The sequence below is a fragment of the Myotis brandtii genome, unplaced genomic scaffold (assembly GCF_000412655.1).
Source record: "Myotis brandtii unplaced genomic scaffold, ASM41265v1 scaffold417, whole genome shotgun sequence".
Lineage (NCBI taxonomy): Eukaryota > Metazoa > Chordata > Mammalia > Chiroptera > Vespertilionidae > Myotis > Myotis brandtii.
This window is the reverse complement of record NW_005366017.1, coordinates 27,495-48,337: the sequence shown is the minus strand read 5'-3', so window position 1 is coordinate 48,337 and position 20,843 is coordinate 27,495. Positions and strand designations below refer to the sequence as shown.

Below are 20,843 nucleotides of genomic sequence, written 5' to 3'. Positions count from 1 at the left end.
TATAAATATAGATGTATACATATGGGTATATATTTTTTGCTTTGGTTGGGAGAAACTCATATCATTTTTTTTCAATAATAAAAAACAATAAAACTAAATACATGTTCATTAAATAAAATTTAGCAAATAGAGAAAAACATGGAAAACAAAACAGCCAGAATTATACCACTTAAAACAATCTCTGAAGAACATTTTAGAGTATTTTAAAAATGTCTTTATTAGTTGATTGATTTTAGAGAGAGTGGACAGGAGAGGGATAGAGAGAGAGACATGGATGAGAGAGAAACTTTGATCGGCTGCCTCCTGCATGCCCCCTGCTGGGATCAAGCCTGCAACCCCCACATGTGCCATGACCAGGAATTGAACCAGTGACCTCTTGGTTCATGGGTTAACACTCAACCACTGAGCCACACCTGCTGGGCTTAGAGTATTTTTAATGGTCTTTGTATTATGTACTATTCAACTTTGTAAAATAGAAGTAACCACATGTACGTTCACATTTTAATCCTATTTTTCCAAAGGTAAATTTAACCTTTAACTATATAGCTAACTTGATTTTCAATAGTAGCAAATTTGCTCTCTTCTCTGTTTCATTCATTTTCTAGTTCTATTTGAACAAGTGTATTTTATTTGCAACTTTTACTCTAAATCACCACCATGTCCTTACTAAAAATTAAATAGTTGGCCCTCTCAGGTGGAGCATGGCCTGGGGTGTCCAGCAGCACTGGAGGGCTCTGTGGGAACATCCAGCCCAGGGCTGGGCTCAGGAGATGGAGTGTCTGCAGGAGATGGGGCCCCAGGAAAGTGCGAGCCAGGTGTCATCCTCCTCACTGAAGCAGGAATTCCCAGGGAGAGAGAATCTGTAGGGATGTGGGATTGGGAAGGGGCAGTGGGCGATAGGGCAGGTCTGGAGGAGCCCTGAGAAGTGTAAAGGCGCACTGGGAAGCACACGGCCTTGGCTGTCCCAGACCAGCTGTGGCATTTGGGCAAGTCACTTTACCCCTCTGAACTTCAGTTTCCTCATTTAAAATGTGAGTCAGCAGAGTGGAAAAAGCTTTGCATTGAGTTTTGAAAAAGTACTCCCACAGTAATAGTGTCCAATTGTTCATAGGTGAAAGGTTGATCCATACATTTACTAACAAAGCTTAAAAGTAAGCCTTGAAAAGATCAAGTAAATTCCAATAAAACCTGCATCCACATCCTCTTTACCCAATCATGTAGTGAGGGACACTTCCATATCCTGTGACCCATTTATACAATGGAATACTACTCAGTCACAAGAAAAGATGAAACAACTGCCGTTTGGGACAACATGGATGGATCTGGAGAATATCATGCTAAGTTAAATAAGTCAGAGATAAAAAGTCAAGAACCATATGATTTCACTCATGTGGAATATAAAACTGAAAGTGATAAATGAACAAACAAACAAACAAAAAACTCATAGAAACAGACAACAGTACGGTGGTTACCAGAGGGGTTGGGGTGAGGTAGTAAAGGGTATAGGGGCTCAAATACACGGTGATGAAAGGAAAGTTGACTTTGGGTGGTGAATACACAATGCAATATGCTGATGGTGTATTATAGAATTGTACACTTGAAAATATAATTTTATCAACCGATGTCACTCCAATAAATGTAATAAAAAACGGTCTAAAAACAAGCTCCAACAAAATGTAAAGGAGTAAAAATAAAATCTATAAATCTAAAAAAAGAAAATAAAATGTGATCATAACACATCCTTTGCAAACTTGGTGTGAGGAGTCAATGAAGTAGCACGTGTGAAGCGCCTGGTATACAGAATGTGTAACAAAAACCGAGCTGTCACTAATTGCATCTGGGAGTTGTGGTAGGCGGTGCAGCTGACAGTTTGGATATTTGAAGGTCAATTAAAGAGATTTGGGAATGTTTCAAAGATGCAATGAAATTAAGACCACTTCCCTCATACATCACTGAACAGGGGGATGAGCGGGTGGCTGTGTCAGCAGAAAGTGAAGTTCAAAGTGAAACTCACCGAGATGTACAGGGCTTCCCTGGGCTTCACGCAAACTCACAGGAAGGTAGAGGCTGAGGAGGGGTTGGGGGGCACCCTTCTTATCTGGGATGAGATCAGCCTTGAGCAGAGGAGGAGTTCTCTCTCAGGGACTCGGATAGGGATTCCCTGCCCACCCCCTCCCCACCCACAGGACTCAGTCTTCGCTTTCAACCCTCTTCTTCTGGGGCCTCCACAGTGCTGGTGTCATTGCTCAGCGCTCCCAGGGTCAGCCCTTCCCACCCATCACGTCCTTGATCCAGTCCACATAATTGAGCACTTTGGTGTAGAAGCCGTACCCTTTGCCACACCCAATGCCCCAGGATACGATGCCCGTGGCCACCCAGTGACGGGCATGGTCATCCCATACTACATAGACGCTACCACTGTCCCCCTGGCAGACACTCTGCTGCCGTGTCTTATCCCCAACACAGAACATGTTATCAGAGAACACCTCAGTCCTCTGTTTCTCTTGAAGCCAGGCCTCGCAGGCCTCCCTCGGGGCAACAGGCAGCCTTGAGTATTTCAACTCGGTAGTTAGCCAGCCCATCTGCACACCAAACCCACTGACATAGCCCATCAGGCCACTGCGGTAGAGGGTCTCGTTGTCGGGCAGACAGACTGGGAGGAGGTGGGGGCCCAGGGGGACACTGTGCTGGAGTTCCAGGAGGGCAATGTCCCCGTTGAAGTTGTAGGACTCGTTCTGACGGTAGTCTGGGTGCACAACCACACGGCGCACAGGGTGGTTCCCCAGTTTTATCATCTCATCTATGCCTGTGTGGCCCAGGAACACGTCCACATTCCTCTTCTTCCTGGGAAAGATGCTGTCCTTGGGATAGATGGTGTGGGCGGCAGTGAGGATCCATCTGTCGCCCAGCAGGGCCCCGCCCCCACGGCCATAGATATTGGTGAAGGCTTGCCAGGGGAAGTTGCCCAGCTTAGCTTTGGAAGAACCCTGGGCCTCCTGGTTCTGGGCGATGGGGGTGACTGGCTGTCCACAGACTGGGAGAGAGGAGAGGTAAGGGTGAGAAACCAGCATGCATCAAGCCACAATGATTAAAGACCTACTTCTGTGAAGTGCTCTTCCTCCTGCCTCCTGAGCCATTTTAGGCTACATTTTTACACTCTTGGTGGGACCACCCTGAGCAAACTCATGTAGCAGGCAGAGTTTGCCTTCCGTGCCTCTTGCCTCTGTTTTTGTGTGTAATTTCTTCATTTAAGAAAATGTTTTTATTGATTTTAGAGGGAGAGGAAGAGATGGAGGGACAGAAGAAGAGAGAGAGAAACATTAATGTGAGAGAGAAACATTGATTGGCTGCCTTCTGCATGCCCCCCACTGGGGATGTGGGGGGATGGAGCCTACAAGACCCGGAATCCAACTGGTGACCCTTTGGTGCATGGTATGATGCTCAACTAACTGAGCCACACTGCCCATGGCCATTTCCTCAGGCTGCCCCTAGAGCTTTCTGTGGATCAGGAGTAAATCTTAAAAATTTATTCAAATGGGTTAGAAAGGCAATGGTTGGACTAAAAAAATGGGTTTCAAAAATGGTAGGCTTGAATCCTCATATACCGCTGATGGGAATTTACAGTGGTGCATCCATTGTGGAAAACAGTTTGGCAATTCCTCAAGAAGTTAAATATAGAGTTATGATAGGGCCCAGCAATTCCACTCGTAGGTATATACTCAAGAGAACTGAAAACATACGTTCAAACAGAAACTGGTACATGAATGCTCATAGCAGCATTGTCTATAAAGGGCAAAAAGTGGAAACAATCCCAATGTCCATCAACTAGTGAATGGATAAACAAAATGTGGTATATCCACACAGTGGAATTCTATTCACTCATGAAAGGAAGGAAGTATGAATACAAGCTACAATGTGGATGAATCCTGAAGACATTGTGCTAAATGAAAGAAGCCACACACAAAGGGTCACATATTGTATGATTCCATTGATATGAAATGTTCAGAATAGGCAAGTCCATAGAGACAGAACACAGATTAGTGGTTGCCAGAGGATGGGGAAGGGGAGAATTGGAAGGGTACTGGGTTTCTTTTTGGGATGATGGGAATGTTTTGGAATTGGTGGTAATGGTTGCACAGCATTGTAAATACACTAAAAATTACTAAATTGTACACTTTAAAATGGTGAATTTTATATTATGTGAAGTTTATTTCAGGAAAAAACCAAACAAACAAAAAAGGTGGACTTTCTGGCCCTGTGGGATCTAAGAAGGGAGATGTTTTGGGGACAGAGAGCCTGTCTGTGTATTCCTAAAGCGTACCATACCAAGAGAGGGTTTCCTCTTATTACAACTCTGCCCCTCTTTCCCCTTCACTTTTCCATCTGATTAACTTCCTTCATGCTTTTGCTTTCTTAGTTATCTCTTTTTTAGAAATATTTTTTTATTGATTTCAGAAAGGAATGGAGAGGGAGAGAGAGATAGAAACATCAATGATGAGAGAGAATAATTTATTGGCTGTCTCCTGCACACCCCAACACTGGGGATCGAGCCTGAAACCTGGGCGTAACCTAGGCATGTGCCCTGACAGGAATCGAACCGTGACCTCCTGGTTCATAGGTCGATGCTCAAACACTGAGCCACACCGGCTGGGCTTGGTTATCTCTCAATCTTTGAAGAATATGGGACAAGCTCCTTGCCTCTTCTTTTTTGGACCTTCTTGGTTTCCCTCTTCTTCCTCCCCTTCTGCCTTTATTTCCTCTTTCTATTTGAAGGCTTTCCTCTAACCCCCTGTATTCTGTTCCACAGGCCCCTGCTTGGAAAGTAGCCATAATCACAGCACTGGCAGGTCACTACTCACCAGGCACACAGTGAGGAGCCTCCTCCTTGTCCAGCGTCTCTTTCCCAGGGCTCTGGGCTCTGCAGGTGAGCGTCTCTGAGGAGTGAAATGAGGTGAGGCTCAGAATTGGGAGGTGGGGCTAAAAAAGTAGGTGCCACAGGCCCCTTGGTGGGAGTAAGGCAGATAGAAGCTGGTTCCCCAGCAGGTGGGGACTCACCTGCTGGCACCGCCTGATAATAGGGCTCCTGGCAGTGGTTCTGGATCTTGGAGGAGTTGTCCCCAGGTGTGTGTGTGGCCTCAGAGTCACCACTAACCTGGCTGATGGGCCGACTATGGTTCATACCTATAGGGAAAAAGTGCTCATTAGGACGTAGAACAGAATTGCAAACTGGCACCCCAGAGAGTGATTCTGGCCCATGGCCATATTTAGTTTGACCTGTACAGTGTTTTTTTGTTTTCTTTTTAAACATTTGAATTATTTTTCACTGATCAGATGGTCAATGCTAAAAAACAAATAACTAGGATATGGGGAAACGGGCATTTTCAGACATGCTTAGTGGGAATGTAAAGTACCAAAACCTCTTAGGAGGGAAATTTAGCAATACCAAAATTAAAAATGCATTTTGTCACCTAGCATTTCCATTTTTAAGAATTTATCCTCATATGTGTGCTCCAAGATGTATATGTAAGATATCCATAACAGTACTGTCTGTGGCAGCAAAATATTTACCAGTGGAAGACTGATTAAACACATTATGACACATCAATCAAAGGAATATTATATGGCCATTAAAAATAATTAGGCAACGCTAGCCACATGTATATGGAATGATCTTTAAGATATATCACTGGAAAAAAAAAGATATATCACTGAGTGAAAAATGTCAAATTTAAAACATTGTGAATAGTATGCATGCAGCACACACACACACACACAACACACACACACACACACACACACACACTCACCTACCCACACAATTATATTTGAATGGCATAGCATGTCTTTGGAAGAATACCCAGGAAATGGAGAACAGAGTTGTTTCTGGACAAGATAGCCAGGGACTAAGGGCCAGAGATCAGAGAAAGACTTACTCTTTACCACATTTTTGGGATATTTTTATAGTGAGCATATATTACCTTTAAAAAAATTCTGAGTTACCAATTGAAAAACAATTGGTAACCTTTGGCTTCTCTCGAAAAAACAAGATGATCTGCAAATTCTGGGCCAGTAAATGGTCATGGAAACAACTGTTGAGCAATGGCTGCCCTTTAACTGGCAGCTCATCAGCAGGAGCCTGGAGGGGGCAGGGAAGGTGTGGGCCTGGGTGTTCCTGAGCCCCCAGTGTCAACAGTCACTCAAGTTTCTGCTTGTAGCTTCAAGGTACCAGGGCCATGGCTATGGGCAGAGAGTGCATCCCCGAGGGACACTCACTCACGGCTTGGTAGAGGACCAGGAAGCCCTTGTGGAGGCCCGTTGTCCTGTCCGCAGAGGAGGCTGGTGCAGGGAAAGTCAGCCGCAAACTGTTCCCCGAGGACACAAACTCCCTCTGACCTGGGGGGCTGCCCAGCGGAGAGCCCACGTGGCCATAGAACCGGCTTGGATCCATCGCACTGGCTGTGATCTGAAAGGAGAGGGCGGCAGGCAGGTGTGGGGTGAATTTGCAGCCCAAGGGGTCACAGGGTCACATCATGGGCACAGGCTTCATCCCCATCTAGGAGGTCTGCCTCCTCTGGGCTGAGAAGCTGTTCTCTGTGGAGCCTTGCTCAAGTAGCTTCCTGTTCCATTATTGACCCCCCAGTTTCTTCCAGACATGACCAGATACCTTGCATATTTCTTTAGCCTGCTGTAATTGTCTCATAAAGTCTACCATATTTACCTTCTTTCAAGAAGCTCCTTGGGAACAGAGTCAATAACATCATAACAACGATGTTTGGTGACAGATGGTTACTAGACTTATTGTGGTGGTCATTTTGTGAGGTATATCAATATTGAGTCAATATATTGAACTCCTGAAACTAACATAATACTATATGTCAATTATAATGAAAAATAAATCAATAAAAAAGAAGTTCCTTGGAAACCCTAGGGTTCTCCCAATAGTCCACTGGATTGTAAGTTCCAAGAAGGCAGGAAGTACATCTATTCTGCTGGCCACTGAATCCCTGATGCTCAACATGGTGCCTATAGCACCACGGCTTTGAATCAACGATGATGCAGACAAAAGTCCCTTCCATCCAACCCCATCACCTTCCTTTTCTCTGAGTAACTTCCTGTGGGCCAACAGCTGTGATGCAATAAGACCCTCTGCAAACACTTAGCTGGGGTTCCTGGTCTTTCCTGTTCTCCTTCTTTTGGAGTGTCCCTCCTCTTACCCCTTGCACTGTAAATAAAGCCCCACAAGGCGTGGGAATCTAAGGACTCAAGTGTACACAGTGTGGATACTCTGGCTATTGGTGTTTAACTTACATGTTCTTTGAGCAGGGTGTCTCTGTGTCAAACCCTTTTGACTGCCTCACCCCTGCTCAAATTCCTTTCTGTGGGTTCCCCAACCCAACGCAGGATACCTTGGAAGGAGTTCCCTTGACTGATGCTTCATGCTTAGTCTCTATTCTGGGCACATGGCTCACTGCTCAGCTCATTTTATTTTTAAAATTTTATTCCTGATTTCATATTGACCCACAACCTGCGTCCTTGCTAGTTTTTCATTCGCTTATTCTTCCAAAGTCTCAAATTCCTTTAAGAGGCCATCCAGCCTATCTCATTGTGATCACATTAACTGGGTAAAAGTTGGCATGAAGAAAATTTCTCAGTCACCCCAATGCCTTGCTTGGGCACATTCCAATACTGTTCTTTTCCTCAGAACAACAACAAACTTAAGCCCCATATTTAAGAGACTCATTATCTATTGTGGGAAGAAGCCTTTTTGCTCTCTGAAACTGTCCTTTACTGACCTACTTGGTTGTCAAACTCCTCAGCTTTCTTTTTAGCTTCCTCACAAGTTGTTGGCTAAATAGAATCACGTAGGAGTCTAACTAGCAAAGCAGAATGAACACATGGCCGTGAGTCCTAAGACTTTGCTCTTAGGACTGTGTGACATGGGCAGTTGCTCAACCACCTCAGATCTTCGTTTCCTGTCCTGTAAAATGGTCTGTGAGGCCTCTTGCTGTCAGGGCAGCATGTCCTATGGCAGCTTTCCAGTATGTCCCTGAAGAGCAGTGGTGAAGATGATGCGAAATACCTGCTCATTCAAAGACTGTGTGACATGGGCAGTTGCTCAACCACCTCAGATCTTCGTTTCCTGTCCTGTAAAATGGTCTGTGAGGCCTCTTGCTGTCAGGGCAGCATGTCCTATGGCAGCTTTCCAGTATGTCCCTAAAGAGCAGTGGTGAAGATGATACAAAATACCTGCTCATTCATTGTGCTGTGTGTCCTACACGTATGACGAGCTTGGATTTCATTTATTCTTTCATTTATTTCTTTGAGAGTTATTATGCTCTATGTGCAAGATACTATGCTAAGTGCAGGGATACAGACATGAATAAGACATGGTTCTGCTACCGAGGAGCCCATAGTCTGGTTGAGAATATTGCATTTAAGGGGTGTGTGTGTGTGTGTGTGTGTGTGTGTGTTGCCATGGCAGCAGAGAGGAGAAAAAAATTCTCTTCCTGAGCTTGGATTTCCTCAATGACAAGGGAAGAGTCAGTCTGGGCTTAAAATTGTCCATGACTAAGAAGAACAGGGCTCATGGTAGGTGCTCAATAGAATCGGTTGAATTGAATATAGTCTTGGCTTCTGGTGAAATCTGAAGCTTTAAACATGCATTTATCTCCAGTCCCATTAATATGACAGCAAAGGGATGAAATGGTGTACATGGTCCAGGACAAACAGTGAGAGATGACAGCAGATGAGCGATGCCAGTAACATCTTGAAAGGTGGAATGGAGATGCAAAAGGGACAGCCTGACTCTGCAGAGGTGGAGGCCAACATAAAGCAAGCAGGTTCTCATCGCAGAAATTAGGATAACCAGGCACCGTGAGGATGGGGATGAGAGAGAGGCTAAGAGGAGCCTATGTAGGGAGACCTCAGGATTCTGGTCCCTTTGCTCACCCTATGCATCCAGATAACTTTCAGGCTCACCCTGGCAGGAGACCTGAATGTGAGTCAGAGACCCTGGACTTGGGGTCCCCTGGGACACTTGATAGAGGGAGTGAGGCCAGAATTGAAAACAGAAGGATTAGGTGAAAGTCTACATAGCAAACAGTGAGATGCTACTGCTTGTTTACTAGAAGGCTGGCAACTCTGATCGGGAGACCAGAGGATTCCTCTCTGAGGCTGGCTGTCCTCAAAGAGAGTACTTCTGCATACGGACACTGGGAGCCCCCCACAGACGTCTAAGTGAGGCTGGCTGTCCTCAAAGAGAGTACTTCTGCATACTGACACTGGAGGCCCCCCCACAGACATCACCTTGTTGATAACCCTGTTTTCAAACTTGTTTCACAAATTTCAGCTATCACACAGAGCATCCAATATCATTCTAGTACTTCATTCTTAAGTATGAATGGACGGCCAAGGATTATCAAACATTGTAGGAGAGATGAAAAGCAGAGACTAAAACAGATGAAGAGTAAAAAAGAACTTGGATAATACAGGGACTAGAAGAAACATTTAAAAATAATTCTATTATAGGGAAAAGAGTATTGTCTAGTAAACAGGAACAGTATTCTATAAAAAGGCACATTTAGAAAATAAGAACGAGGCTTTAGACATAAAAATGTGTCAACAGAAAATAAACCATTACAGTTGGCATTTAAAAGGGGGAAATCACCCAGAAAGTGGAACAAAAAGACAAGGAGATGGAAAACACAACAGAATGAATAGCAAAACTAGAGAATCAGTTCAGAACATACAGCAGCTAAATCACAGGAGTTCCAGAAATCAAAAATAAAGCGAGTAGATGTCTGGAAATAATTTAAGAAACAATACAAGAGCATTCCTAGAATTGAAGGACTAGATTAAAAGAGTCTCCAGATTCAGATAACTCTGTACAACCAGTAAAAAGCACATAATGAAAGTTCGGAATACTGGTAATAAAGAAAATATTCCCAAAGCTCTAGAGAGAAAAAAACTAAGGATCACGACTCAATGCTATCCGACTTAACACGAGAGCTAGAAGACAATACCATCAAATTTCTGAGAGAAAATGACTTCCAACCTAGAATGCAACCCGGTTAAACAATCCATCAACTGTGAGGGCAGAACAAAGACATTTAGGGTTATGTAAGAGCCTCTGAAATGTACTCCCACATACCTTTTCTGGAGGAGAAAGTGCTCCTACAAAAAGAGGGAGTAAACCAGGAAAGAAATGGTGATGGGAGTCAGTTCCAACACAGGACAGGCAAAGGGAATCGCCAGCATGAGGGAGAAGGGGACTCCCAGAAAGTGTGAAGGCTTGGAGAACAAAGAATTCAGACCGAGGGAAGAAACCATCAAGAGATCTGTAGGTGAGTGTCACCAATAAAAAAAGAGGACTCAGAGATTGACATTTGTACTTGAATGTGCTGAGAAGAGATTTACTCTCCTGGCTAAGAGTTTGGGGAGGTCAGTTACAGAGAACTAAACAAACCAAAGATTAGAACAAAAACCAACAAAAAATTCCAAAGAACTCCATGTAATTATTGACTCTTGGAAACCAAAGTCGGAGAAAACAAACAAACCTATAATTATTGTACTTCACTGGCTCAGATCTGAATATTTTAAAGTTATAATAATACAAATAAGGACTCTAGATTTAATAAAAAATGACAGTATTGGTGAACGGGGCAGATGGAGGAGGGGAAATGTAGATGGTGAAGTTCTGAGATAGAGCTAGTCCTATCATCTATAGTTGAAAGTTAATGGGTAATATTGCTAGACAGACATGAGTAGAGCAAGGCCAGGCACAGAAACTCACAGGGCAGAAAGCCCCGGATGCCCAGCAAGGGGGAAAACTGGGAAAACAAGAACCTCACCCCCAGGTAACCTATCCTCCCCTAGCATGTCACTGCTCATGCGGTTTGGACCCCTGGTCTTTCATATCGATGGTCAGGTGGTTTAGACCCCCTGACCTTTTCCTCCTTAAAGATAACATCGAGGCCTCAGTTGTATTTCAGCTCCAGGTCCAGAAAAGCAGCAAAACCTGACAAGTGATGCTCTGGCTGCCTCAGGACAAGCTACTTTGACTAGTGACCCCCTGTCCTGGCACTGACCAGTCAGTAGAGCACACCCAGAAAACTGATGAATATTCTATTAAGACTCTCCCCTGAGACCTCCCCTAAGATTTCCACCTGCAAGAGAGAGATACATATGCTTAGGACAAAGGACCCCAGTGCGCACACTGCCCCAGGGGAGCACGCCAGCACCATTCCCTTCCCCCTTCTTTTTTAAGGGATCCCAGGAGACTTGTAACCAGAGGAGCAATGGGCAGCGGCAGCTCGCCCCAGGCTAACCCCCGAACCTGTCTCCAGGACCCCCTTTTCTCTGACTTCTCAGTGAGCCAAAGCGGCCCACCCAGGCTTTCCTGTGGCTTCTTCTATGGCCTTCCTTGCTTCACTGTCCTAAGGATATTTTTGCTGCCATCATGGATACAATACCCTTTGGCTCAGCGTCGTGCAGCCCTTCCTTTTGGATATCTCCAACTCCTATCCCCTTTTCCTTAAATAAATTAAAATTTCTTTATTCACTGCCTGAGATGGCTATTTAGCCTGACCGTGCATCACCAACTTTACCCTTTCAAATGTGTTTTACAAAACACAAACAAAACCAGAATGAGCATGTTAGTGATACAGATGAAAATAACTACCAGATGAAACAGCTACATGAATTGTAACTAATTGCCCCAGGAGAGGACAATGGAGGGGGGGGAGGGAGTAGGCTGGAGACAACTGTTTCTCATTATATGCCTTGTAGTACTCTGATTAAAAAACAACAACAGCCCTAACCGGTTTGGCTCAGTGGATAGAGCGACGGCCTGCGGACTGAAGGGTCCCAGGTTTGATTCTGGTCAAGGGCATGTACCTTGGTTGCGGGCACATACCCAGTTGGGGGTGTGCAGGAGGCAGCTGATCGATGTTTCTCTCTCATCGATGTTTCTAACTCTCTATCCCTCTCCCTCCTCTCTGTAAAAAATCAATAAAATATATTAAAAACAACAACAACTATGTGCATGTATTATTTTGATATAAATAAAACTTAAACCAAAAGATAACATGAGGTACTGTTTTTGAAGTGTCCTTATTCGGATAATGCCCTTACCCTAAGAACTTTCGCCATAGCTCCTCTAAGGTAAATCTAGTCACCAAATCTTTTGTTATTATTCATGCCCAGCTGCCTGCCCTGACAGAGCAAGTATTCAGGTGTGTTTAATGACTGACGTGTGAGTCCTTGCTCTTTATTCTAGGGATTGGCAGTATTTGTATGTTCCTTTGGGGCCAAGATGGTAGCAGAGCCAGGGGCAGGGCTGCTGGCGGAGGCTGTACACCTGGGCAGACCCCGGCCTCCCAGGTAAACCCGCCTGTGGCCCTGACTTGGGCTCTTCATCCATCCTCTGAGGTTCAGGGCACTGCCCCCTCCCACTGCCCCCTGGGCTCCAGGCCGGAGGATCCCTCCCCAGAGTCCCTCCAGGACCCCAGCTCACAGTGACAGAGTCCGGCTCACAGTCCTGGGACAGCTCCAGGTCCAAGTCCTGCAAGATAAGCTTCACAGCAAAGCCCTCCGGGGCCTGGATGACAGTGGTGCTCTCTTGGCCTTTGAGGTATGGCTCTGGGTACCCTGGGGAGGTCAGCTGCTGGGGCAGCTGCTGGGCCAAGAGCACAGAGCCCTGCGTGGGGCAAGCCTGGAGGATGCCCCAGAGAAGCAGCCACCACCTGTGAGGGGGTGAGGGCAAGATGAAGCCTGTGGAGTCGTGAGGAGTGGGGGCAGGCTGTGCCAAGGGACTGAGGGACCAGCTAAGGCATTAGCAGCTGTGGCCTCAGCCCTTGAGGCCTGGCACCTCTGCCTGCTCCCTATCACCCCTCTCTGCCCCAGTTCCTCCAGCCTCCTACTCAGCCTGAGTAGAAGTTTTCCACCATTGCTGTCTCCATGGAGAGTCTCGTACAGAGTTGGGGGCTACTTTCTGCTTTAGCAGATCCCACCCCCACCCTGGGAACTGAGGGAGACATGGTGGTACAAGTGAGGGACAGTTAGATGTTAGTTTCCTGGCTCAGAGCATCGGGCTTGATCACCCCCAGGAAAGGCTGCTAGAAGCTACGGGCAATTTCTAAGTCCCCTCTGCATGAAGTGGCTCTCTGTGTGTGTGTGTGTGAGTGTGTGTGTGTGTGTGTGTGTGTGTGTGTGTGTGTGTACATACACCCCTGGGTCCCACCCCATCCTTTTCCTCTCCTCCAGGCCTCTCCAAGGGCACACTCACATCATGCGTGCGCAGCTTATGGAGTTGGGGCTTCCCCAGAGATGATTCTCCACCTCTGAGACCAGGCATCTGGAATGGGCCATCTGGGACCTTAGAGAGGACTTGGCCCAGGTTAGGGAACAAGAGGTGGGGCTGGAGAGGGCCCTGAGGGGGAGGAGGGAGCAGTTACTGGAAACGGGTTGAGTAATTCTCTGGTTCCTTTTTCTAATTCTCTGGGTTGAGCGCCACCTACTGTCTAACTTGGGGATAGCTCACCCACCACAACTTAAGGCAGTGGTTCTCAACCTTCCTAATGCCGCGACCCTTTAATACAGTTCCTCATGTTGTGGTGACCCCCAATTTCATTGTTACAAATTGAACATAAAGCATAGTGATTAATCACAAAAACAATATGTAATTATATATGTGTTTTCCGATGGTCTTAGGCGACTCCTGTGAAAGGGTCGTTCGACCCCCAAAGGGGTCGCGACCCACAGGCTGAGAACCTCTGACTTAAGGGGAAAAACTCTGCCAGGGGTCCTCAAACTTTTTAAACAGGGGGCCAGTTCACTGTCCCTCAGACCGTTGGAGGACCGGACTATAGTTTAAAAAAAAACTATGAACAAATTCCTATGCACACTGCACATATCTTATTTTGAAGTAAAAAAACAAAACGGGAACAAATACAATATTTGTATTTGCATGTGGCCTGCGGGCCGTAGTTTGAGGACCCCTGCAACCGATGTGGGCTTCAGAGATCAGGGGTGCGAGGGCACTGACTCTGGGCTCTCTTGGACTATTTGTACAAAATAGTAAATGGTAGGGTGGTTCCTTGTGAGTATGGCTGTTGCCTTTAATCGGCCATACCTTTCCCTCCCTGACTTTCCACTCATTTATGTTACCAGCCTACCCATTGTTGAACTTGAGGTTTGTGATCTGTGACCTTGAGCTTCTCCCCCAAGCAAGTCTGGGGCCCTCGCTTAGGTAATCTTTTGCTCACAACCCCTGGAAGCTGCTCGTCCACCAGGGTCAAGTTGGCACAGGGCTGGGATTAGGCCCTGACTTCATCTTCTTTAGGCAGATACCAGGGGCCATGACTAGGCACAGGGGCCACACTCCCTAGGAGACACTCACCCATGGCTTGATAGGGGGCCAGGAAGTCCTTGTGGAGGCCAGTGTTCCTGTCCTCAAAGGAGGCAGGTGTGTGGAAGGTCAGCAGCAGCCCCTACAACGGGGCTGTGATCTGAAAGGGAAGGGATGGGGGGGGCAGGCAGGTGTGGAGGATTCTGCACCACTGGTGGTCACAGGGTCACATCCTGGGTGGACTCCAGCCTCATCTAGAAGTTCTGCACACCTCTGGGGCTCAGAGCCACACCTCGCGGTGGCTTTGTCAAATAGTTTTACTCACCCTTTGTCCCCCCCGTTCTTTGGGCCACAAAGGCTGCCATATGCCAAGAATGGCTCCTCACCTCCTCTAGTGCTGTCAGTCCACAATTCTTCCAGGAGACTCTCTGGGAACCCTTGGGGTATTCCCAAGCAATCTGCTAGGCCGGAGCTCACATCACCAATGTCTACGAGGGCTCCTAGCCCATATAAGGGTCAGGAAATGTGTGTGGTTGAATCTTGCAAGTATGGCTAGAAAGTCTCTTAGCTGGCTTCTTCCCTTCTTCCTCCCTACACTAACCCCCTAATCCTCCTTTATTCAGCCCCACTGTTGCTTTAAGATTTTTTCTGCTACCACTCTGTGGACCTGACTTTTCCTTTTTTCTCCATCCCCACAGAATACTCCCCCTTGCCCCCAACAAACACATATGGTTGTAATTTAACTATCTAATAACAGTGAAAAAAAATTAAAGATACAAAATATACTGAAAAACGGTATACTTCTGTATATATATTTTTAAATTTTTTTCTTTATTGATTAAGGTATTATATATGACCTCTGTATGTTCTTAATCCTGTAATAGTAATAAGTAGCTCCTTCTGGGCTCTCTCTGGGTCATTCCAAATGACCAGGCTCCTTCCCAAGCACCATTCCTCTGGGGTCCTCCCCTTCCTAGAGCCTTGTCCTTTCAGCCTAAGTCCAAGGGACAGCTTGGGGGGCAATCCCTGTCACCCCCATTCCATGAAGTAATCTCTACTCCGGGTGCATGCATGCTGCTCAGGTCCCTGGTGGTGTGTATGTTCTCTTCCTTCTTGTTACTCTGCTTTTATTTGTCCCTCTCCCTCCTTCCCTCCCTTTCTCCAGGCCTTTGTGCTCTCTTTCATCCTCCTCCTTGCTCTAACTTCAGCTCTGACAACTTTCTCTCCTCTGAGCATCTTATTGCTCCATCTTCCTGGGGAGCCTCTGACTCAAGAAGGAAGTTTCCTGTTGGGCTTAAGAATTTTTATTGTTGGCTTGACCGGCCGGCGTGGCTCAGTAGTTCAGCATCGAGCCGTGGGCCAGGAGGTCATGGTTCAATTCCTGGTTGGTCCACATGTCTGGGTTGTGGGCTTGTGTGGACCTGACTTTTCCTTCTTTCTCCATCCCCCTGGAATACTCCCCTTTGCCCCCAACAGACACATATGGTTGTAACTCAACTATCTAATAACAATGAAAAAAAGGCCACAGACAAATTCCAAATCCTGAGGTAACTGAACTCAGGGTTTTACTGCTTCTCTTTTTTTTCTTTTCCTTTTAAATTTACTTTTCAATTACAGCTGACATATAATATTATATTAGTTTCAGGTGTACAACATAGTGATTAGACATTTAGATATTTGTATATCTTATAAAGTGATCCCCCAATAAGTTTAGTACCCACCTGACACCATAGTGATTACAATATTATTGACTATACAGGAGGCCCAGTGCTCAAAATTTATGCATGGGTAGGGTCCCTAGGCATGGCCGGTGAGCAGGGATGATCGGCGGGGCAATCAGGCCTGGCACCACCCACTCGCCGGGTGAGCAGGGATGATCGACAGGGCAATCAGGAGGGGGGCCCTGCTGGCACCCGGCTTGGCTGTCCTGGCACCACCCACTCGCCAGCCCCGCCCCCCGCTGATGCTGCGGGGTCAGGGCCTGTGGGCTGGGGGGAGCTCCTGCGTTGAGCATCTGCCCCCTGGTGGTCAGTGCACATCATAGCGACTGGTTGTTCCTGTGGTCATTCTGCCGTTCGGTCGATTTGCATATTAGGGTTTATTATATAGGATTCCCTATGCTGTATTTTACGTCCCTTTGACCATTTTTATAATTGGCAATTTATACTTCTTAATCCCTTTCGCCTTTTGTCCATCCCCTCCACCCCCTCTCCCATCTGGCAACCATCGGTTTGTTCTGTGCTCCTCTCTTTCCTTTTCCAGCTCTTCCCATAGGCTGGTTCCTATCTTCCCTGGTCGATCACTGAGCATGGATTCCTTCAGTTAATTCAAATAATTGCAGAATCTTAAATCTCTGATAAAAAATCAAACAGAGTAATGGGATTTTATCTTTATGCTTGAAAGGAGGAAAAGAGAATCCCAAAGGTATTCTTCTGGTTTAACAGATAAGCAATAATCTCACAAGTATTTATGCTTTCTGGAAAGTAAAAGGTTAATTAAATTTTTTATGAGTAATAAGTTATCAATGATCAATCAGAATTGCAGACTTTTAACATTTATAGACTACATGGTCATAAAGCAATCATCTTTGAAGTCTGAATGTCTTTAAAGATTCCTTTGTGTAAATTACACTCCAAAGATGACATAAATATAACATGGAACAGGATTATGTAGTTTCATACCAGTGAGATTAAGTGTTTTTGGTTCTCCACTTTATCAGAATCAACTGTATGAGCAGAATCCTGTCTGATTTTCTGCAAGGCTAGGCTAACAGGGAGTACACTCTGTCCTCATCTTGCTCAGGTTTATTTTGTTGGCATTTGTGAGGCTTGCTGTTTAAAACCAAGCACCAGAATTTCATTTCAGAGGATTTAGCGGGAACAAAGGGCAGGTCTGAGGAGCTTAAAATGTACAAAAGAAAAGAACAAGTTAACAAGTGTAAATATTGGACACATTAGGTCTCTCATCTACAATTGTGAGTCAGGTCCCTCACTCCAGGCCGAGGCAGAGGGCTTGGCCGGACGAGGCAACGGGGCTGTAGCTGGGGAAGGCTCTGGGGAGCAGGAGGAGCAGAAAGTTACTGGAAATACAGTACATTAGGTCTCTCATCTACAATTGTGAGTCAGGTCCCCTCACTCCAGGCCAAGGGAGAGGGCTTGGCCTGGACGAGGCAACGGGGCTGTAGGTAGGGAAGGCTCTGTGGAGCAGGAGGAGCAGAAAGTTACTGGAAATATAGAGCTTATCAACACGACTTTAAATCTCCAGAGTAGACTCCACTGTGGTCTGGCTTGGGGATGACCGAAATAGTGGAGCTGATTTTTACCCCAATTGAGGCTTGACATTTCTGAGACCGGGAAAACCTCTTAACCACCAACTATCAGACTTAACTGAAGGAAAAGCTAAAGAAAGTTCTCTGGGGACCAGGCCAGCTGCCTACTTTTTGTTTTTAAGTTCTCTTTCTCAAAGCCTCTATTTCCATTTCTTTATGCTCCTGGTTCTCTACCTCTGCCTTCCTTTTCTAGGCCGGGTGCTCTGGGGAGAAGGGCGAAGGCCATGTGGCAGCACCAGGACCCGACCTCATTCATATGAGGTGGGGGAGAAGGGAAGCCTTTGGTGCAGGCAGTAGAATTCACCTCCGTGGACTCCTCCTCAGTTTCTGGTCTGCACTGTTCCTCCTTGCCCTGAGTTGGAAACCTGGAGGTTCAGCTGGTGTTTGAGGTCCTGCGTTCTCATTGGATGTCAGAGCAGGTCAGGTGGCTGGCTGTGGACTGCTTGGCCCATGGTGTTTAGAAGTCCAGGTTGGGCCACTTCTTGTCAGTTGAGGGAGGAGTCAAATGAAACCCCAGAAGAGGAAACTTTCTATTGACACCTGCAAGTAAAAAGCCAGGACCTGCTGGAACAGCCAGCCCATGACCCAGAGGGGCCATAGCATGAGTCCACAGGAATCTGTCCTGGAAGGAGGGGTGCTGAACCAACCACTAGATCATAAGGGGTAGGGACCCCATAGTATGATAGTCCTTTGTTTCTCTGATTATGTTTCACTATAGCTACTCCTTTGTCATCCAGCCGTCTAAACACCTAGTAGCCCTAACAATACTGGTGACTTCTGCGTTGATTGTCACCCACCCTGCCTCACTTTATTTGAATCACTCATCATTGATTCACTTTATTGTTGTTGACTCTGATCGGTCTAGCAAGATCATTAGTACCATACCCACCAGGGTATTGGTTGGCTGCCTCCTGCATACCCCGCATTGGGGATTGAGTCTGCAAACCAGGCATGTGGCCCGAACCACAACCTCATGGTTCATAGGTTGAGGATCAACCACTGAGCCACACCGACTTGGTGAGCAATAGAAACTTTAAGAAAGAACCAAACGTAAATTCTAGAACTGAATGATGCAGTATGTGAAATTTAAAAAATTACTGAAAGGGCTTAATAGAAGAATGGAGATGGCAGAAGAAAGAGTCAGTGACCTTGAAGATAAATAGAAATTATTCAATCTGAAGAACAGAGGAAGGCAATTTTTTTAACTGAGTAGAAACTCAGGAATAGTGGAACAATATATAAAAAACCCCCTCTAATATGCATGTTCTTGGAGTGCTAGAAGGAGAGAAGAGAATGAGGCAGAAAAAATATTTGAAGAAATAATGGCTGGAAATTTCCCAGCTGTTGAAAAAGACATCTATCTTCAGGTTTAAGAAGTTCAATAAATTCAAAGCAGAACTAAAAATAAACAAAAGAGCACACATGGGCCCATCAAAGTCACATTGCTAAAAACTAAAGATAAAAAGAAAATCTTGAAGGCATCCAGAGAAAAAGAACACATCGCAATCACAGAACCGCATTTTCAATGTCACTGCTTTCTCATCAAAACCAGCAGACCAGAAAGCAGTGGAACAATTTCTTCAAAACATTGGAGGGAAAAAGCGTCAACTCAGTGTTGCTTTCCCAGCAAAAATATTCATCAAGAAAGAAGATGAAATAAAAGCATCTTCAGATAGAAAGAAAACTTAGAAAACTTGTCATCAGCAGACCTGCATTAAGAGAGACGCTGAACTTCTTCAGGCTGAAGGGAAAGAAATCCAGATGGAAGAACAGAGTCGCTGGATGGATAAAGAGAAATGGTAAATTTGTGGGTAAATATAAAATATGTATTTTTCTTAATATCTTTAAAATACATATGCCTGTTTAAAGCAAAAATTATAACATTGATTGTGAACTTTATAACATGTGTAGATTTAATATGCATGGAAACCATAGCATAAAGGATGAGGGGAGACTTACTAGTATGTGGTAACGAAGTTTCGTCATTCAACAGTAAGTCTAAAAAGACTAAAAAAGTGAAGGATGCAGTTCTCTTTAGAGCAGTGGTTTTCTATTTGTGGTCTGGGGAACGCTAGGGATCCCTGAGATCCTTCGAAGGGGATTATGGGGCCAAAATTATTTTCATAACAACACTAAGATGTTATTTGCTGTTTTCTCTCTCTTTCTCTCATGAATGTATCAGGGCGTGACCAGAGGCTACGCGAGGTATGTCAGCATCGTCCCTTCACAACTAATGGAACATGTGCTTATTTATCCTTACATTTTAAATTTTTCTCAGTTTTAATGTTTTATGCAGTGAATACGAATAGATACAACCCACAAAGACAAGGGCTTTTTGGGGTTCTCAATAATTTTTAAGGGTATAAAGCTTGAGTCCAACTGCCCTAGAGTGATCACTAAAAAAGAAAAATTAAAAAAAGAAAGGCAAAAAGGTATAGCTAAAGGCCAATAGATAAATTGAAATGGAATTCTGGACCCTAAATGGGATTAATTTGGGGGACTTGTTGCTAAAAGGGTGACCTATTAGAAATTGTCCTGGTTGATCTGAGACCGAGGGGTTTCCTGGGACACAGGGCTTTCAATCCTAAAACTGGTTCAGCTCCAGGCAAACCCAGACAGTTGGTTATTTCTAGTCCTTCAATCATCTATTTTGTTCCCCTTTCCCTTAGCTAATGTGAGCCCATAATGAGCCAAGGCTACATCTGCTCTATGCATGGGTCCCCAAATATAGGTTAAGAGGATTGAATAAAAGAAATAAAGGGAACAATCTATAAAATTGTAAGTACACAATGTTCGCAAAAATAGAAACAAGAGAACAATCTAAAACAACTGTGACCGGCCCAGCCGGCAAGGATCAGTAGTTGAGCATCAACCCATGAACCAGGAAGTCAAGGTTTGATTTCCGATCAGGGCATATGCCCAGGTTGTGAGCTCATTCCCCACTGTGGGTGTGCAGGAAGCAGCAGATCAATGATTCACTCTCATCATTGATGTTTCTATCTCTCTCTCCCTCTCGCTTCTTCTCTGAAATCAATAAAAATATATTTTAAAAAGTAAAGAAATAAAACAACTGTGACCATATTAGAGTATAAGGCTATGGGTGACTTAAAAAATGTTTCTCTGTTTAGTGAAATTTATGTGATGTGATTAAATCACTTTAATAATTAT

General features: G+C 45.2%; 1 protein-coding gene and 1 long non-coding RNA gene across 4 annotated transcripts; one reads left to right on the top strand and one right to left on the bottom strand.

The window, feature by feature from the left end:
* Nucleotides 1–1,592: 1,592 nt before the first annotated feature.
* On the bottom strand, nt 1,593–13,391 carry C1RL (complement component 1, r subcomponent-like). Of its 2 annotated transcripts, XM_005873649.2 has the most exons (6): nt 13,286–13,391; nt 12,515–12,743; nt 6,274–6,463; nt 5,056–5,181; nt 4,860–4,934; nt 1,593–3,034 (listed from the first exon to the last, which is right to left on the bottom strand). In XM_005873649.2, exons 1-6 carry the CDS (start codon nt 13,366–13,368, stop codon nt 2,262–2,264), a joined length of 1,476 nt encoding a protein of 491 aa, XP_005873711.1. In that variant the 5' UTR covers nt 13,369–13,391; the 3' UTR covers nt 1,593–2,261. The 2 variants fall into 2 exon arrangements, with proteins under 2 accessions (XP_005873711.1, XP_014401129.1); XM_014545643.1 differs by lacking the exon at nt 12,515–12,743.
* Nucleotides 13,392–17,874: 4,483 nt separating this feature from the next.
* On the top strand, nt 17,875–20,596 carry LOC106727371. 2 transcript variants are annotated; one of them, XR_001363551.1, is made up of 4 exons: nt 17,875–18,099; nt 19,231–19,474; nt 19,858–19,880; nt 20,345–20,596. It is a non-coding gene; the product is annotated as an uncharacterized LOC106727371 (long non-coding RNA). The 2 variants fall into 2 exon arrangements; XR_001363550.1 differs by lacking the exon at nt 17,875–18,099 and having other exon boundaries at nt 18,106–19,474.
* Nucleotides 20,597–20,843: the final 247 nt, after the last annotated feature.

Bases quoted from the DNA above. Each gene is read 5' to 3' on its own strand.
- C1RL (XM_005873649.2), bottom strand. From the start codon at position 13,368: ATGGCCCATTCCAGATGCCTGGTCTCAGAGGTGGAGAATCATCTCTGG. The intron at 5,182-6,273 runs GTGAGTGTCCCT...TTTTCCCTATAG, and splicing joins GGTCCTCTACCAAGCCGTGA to GTATGAACCATAGTCGGCCC. The intron at 3,035-4,859 runs GTGAGTAGTGAC...CCTCTCTCCCAG, and splicing joins GGCTCCTCACTGTGTGCCTG to TCTGTGGACAGCCAGTCACC.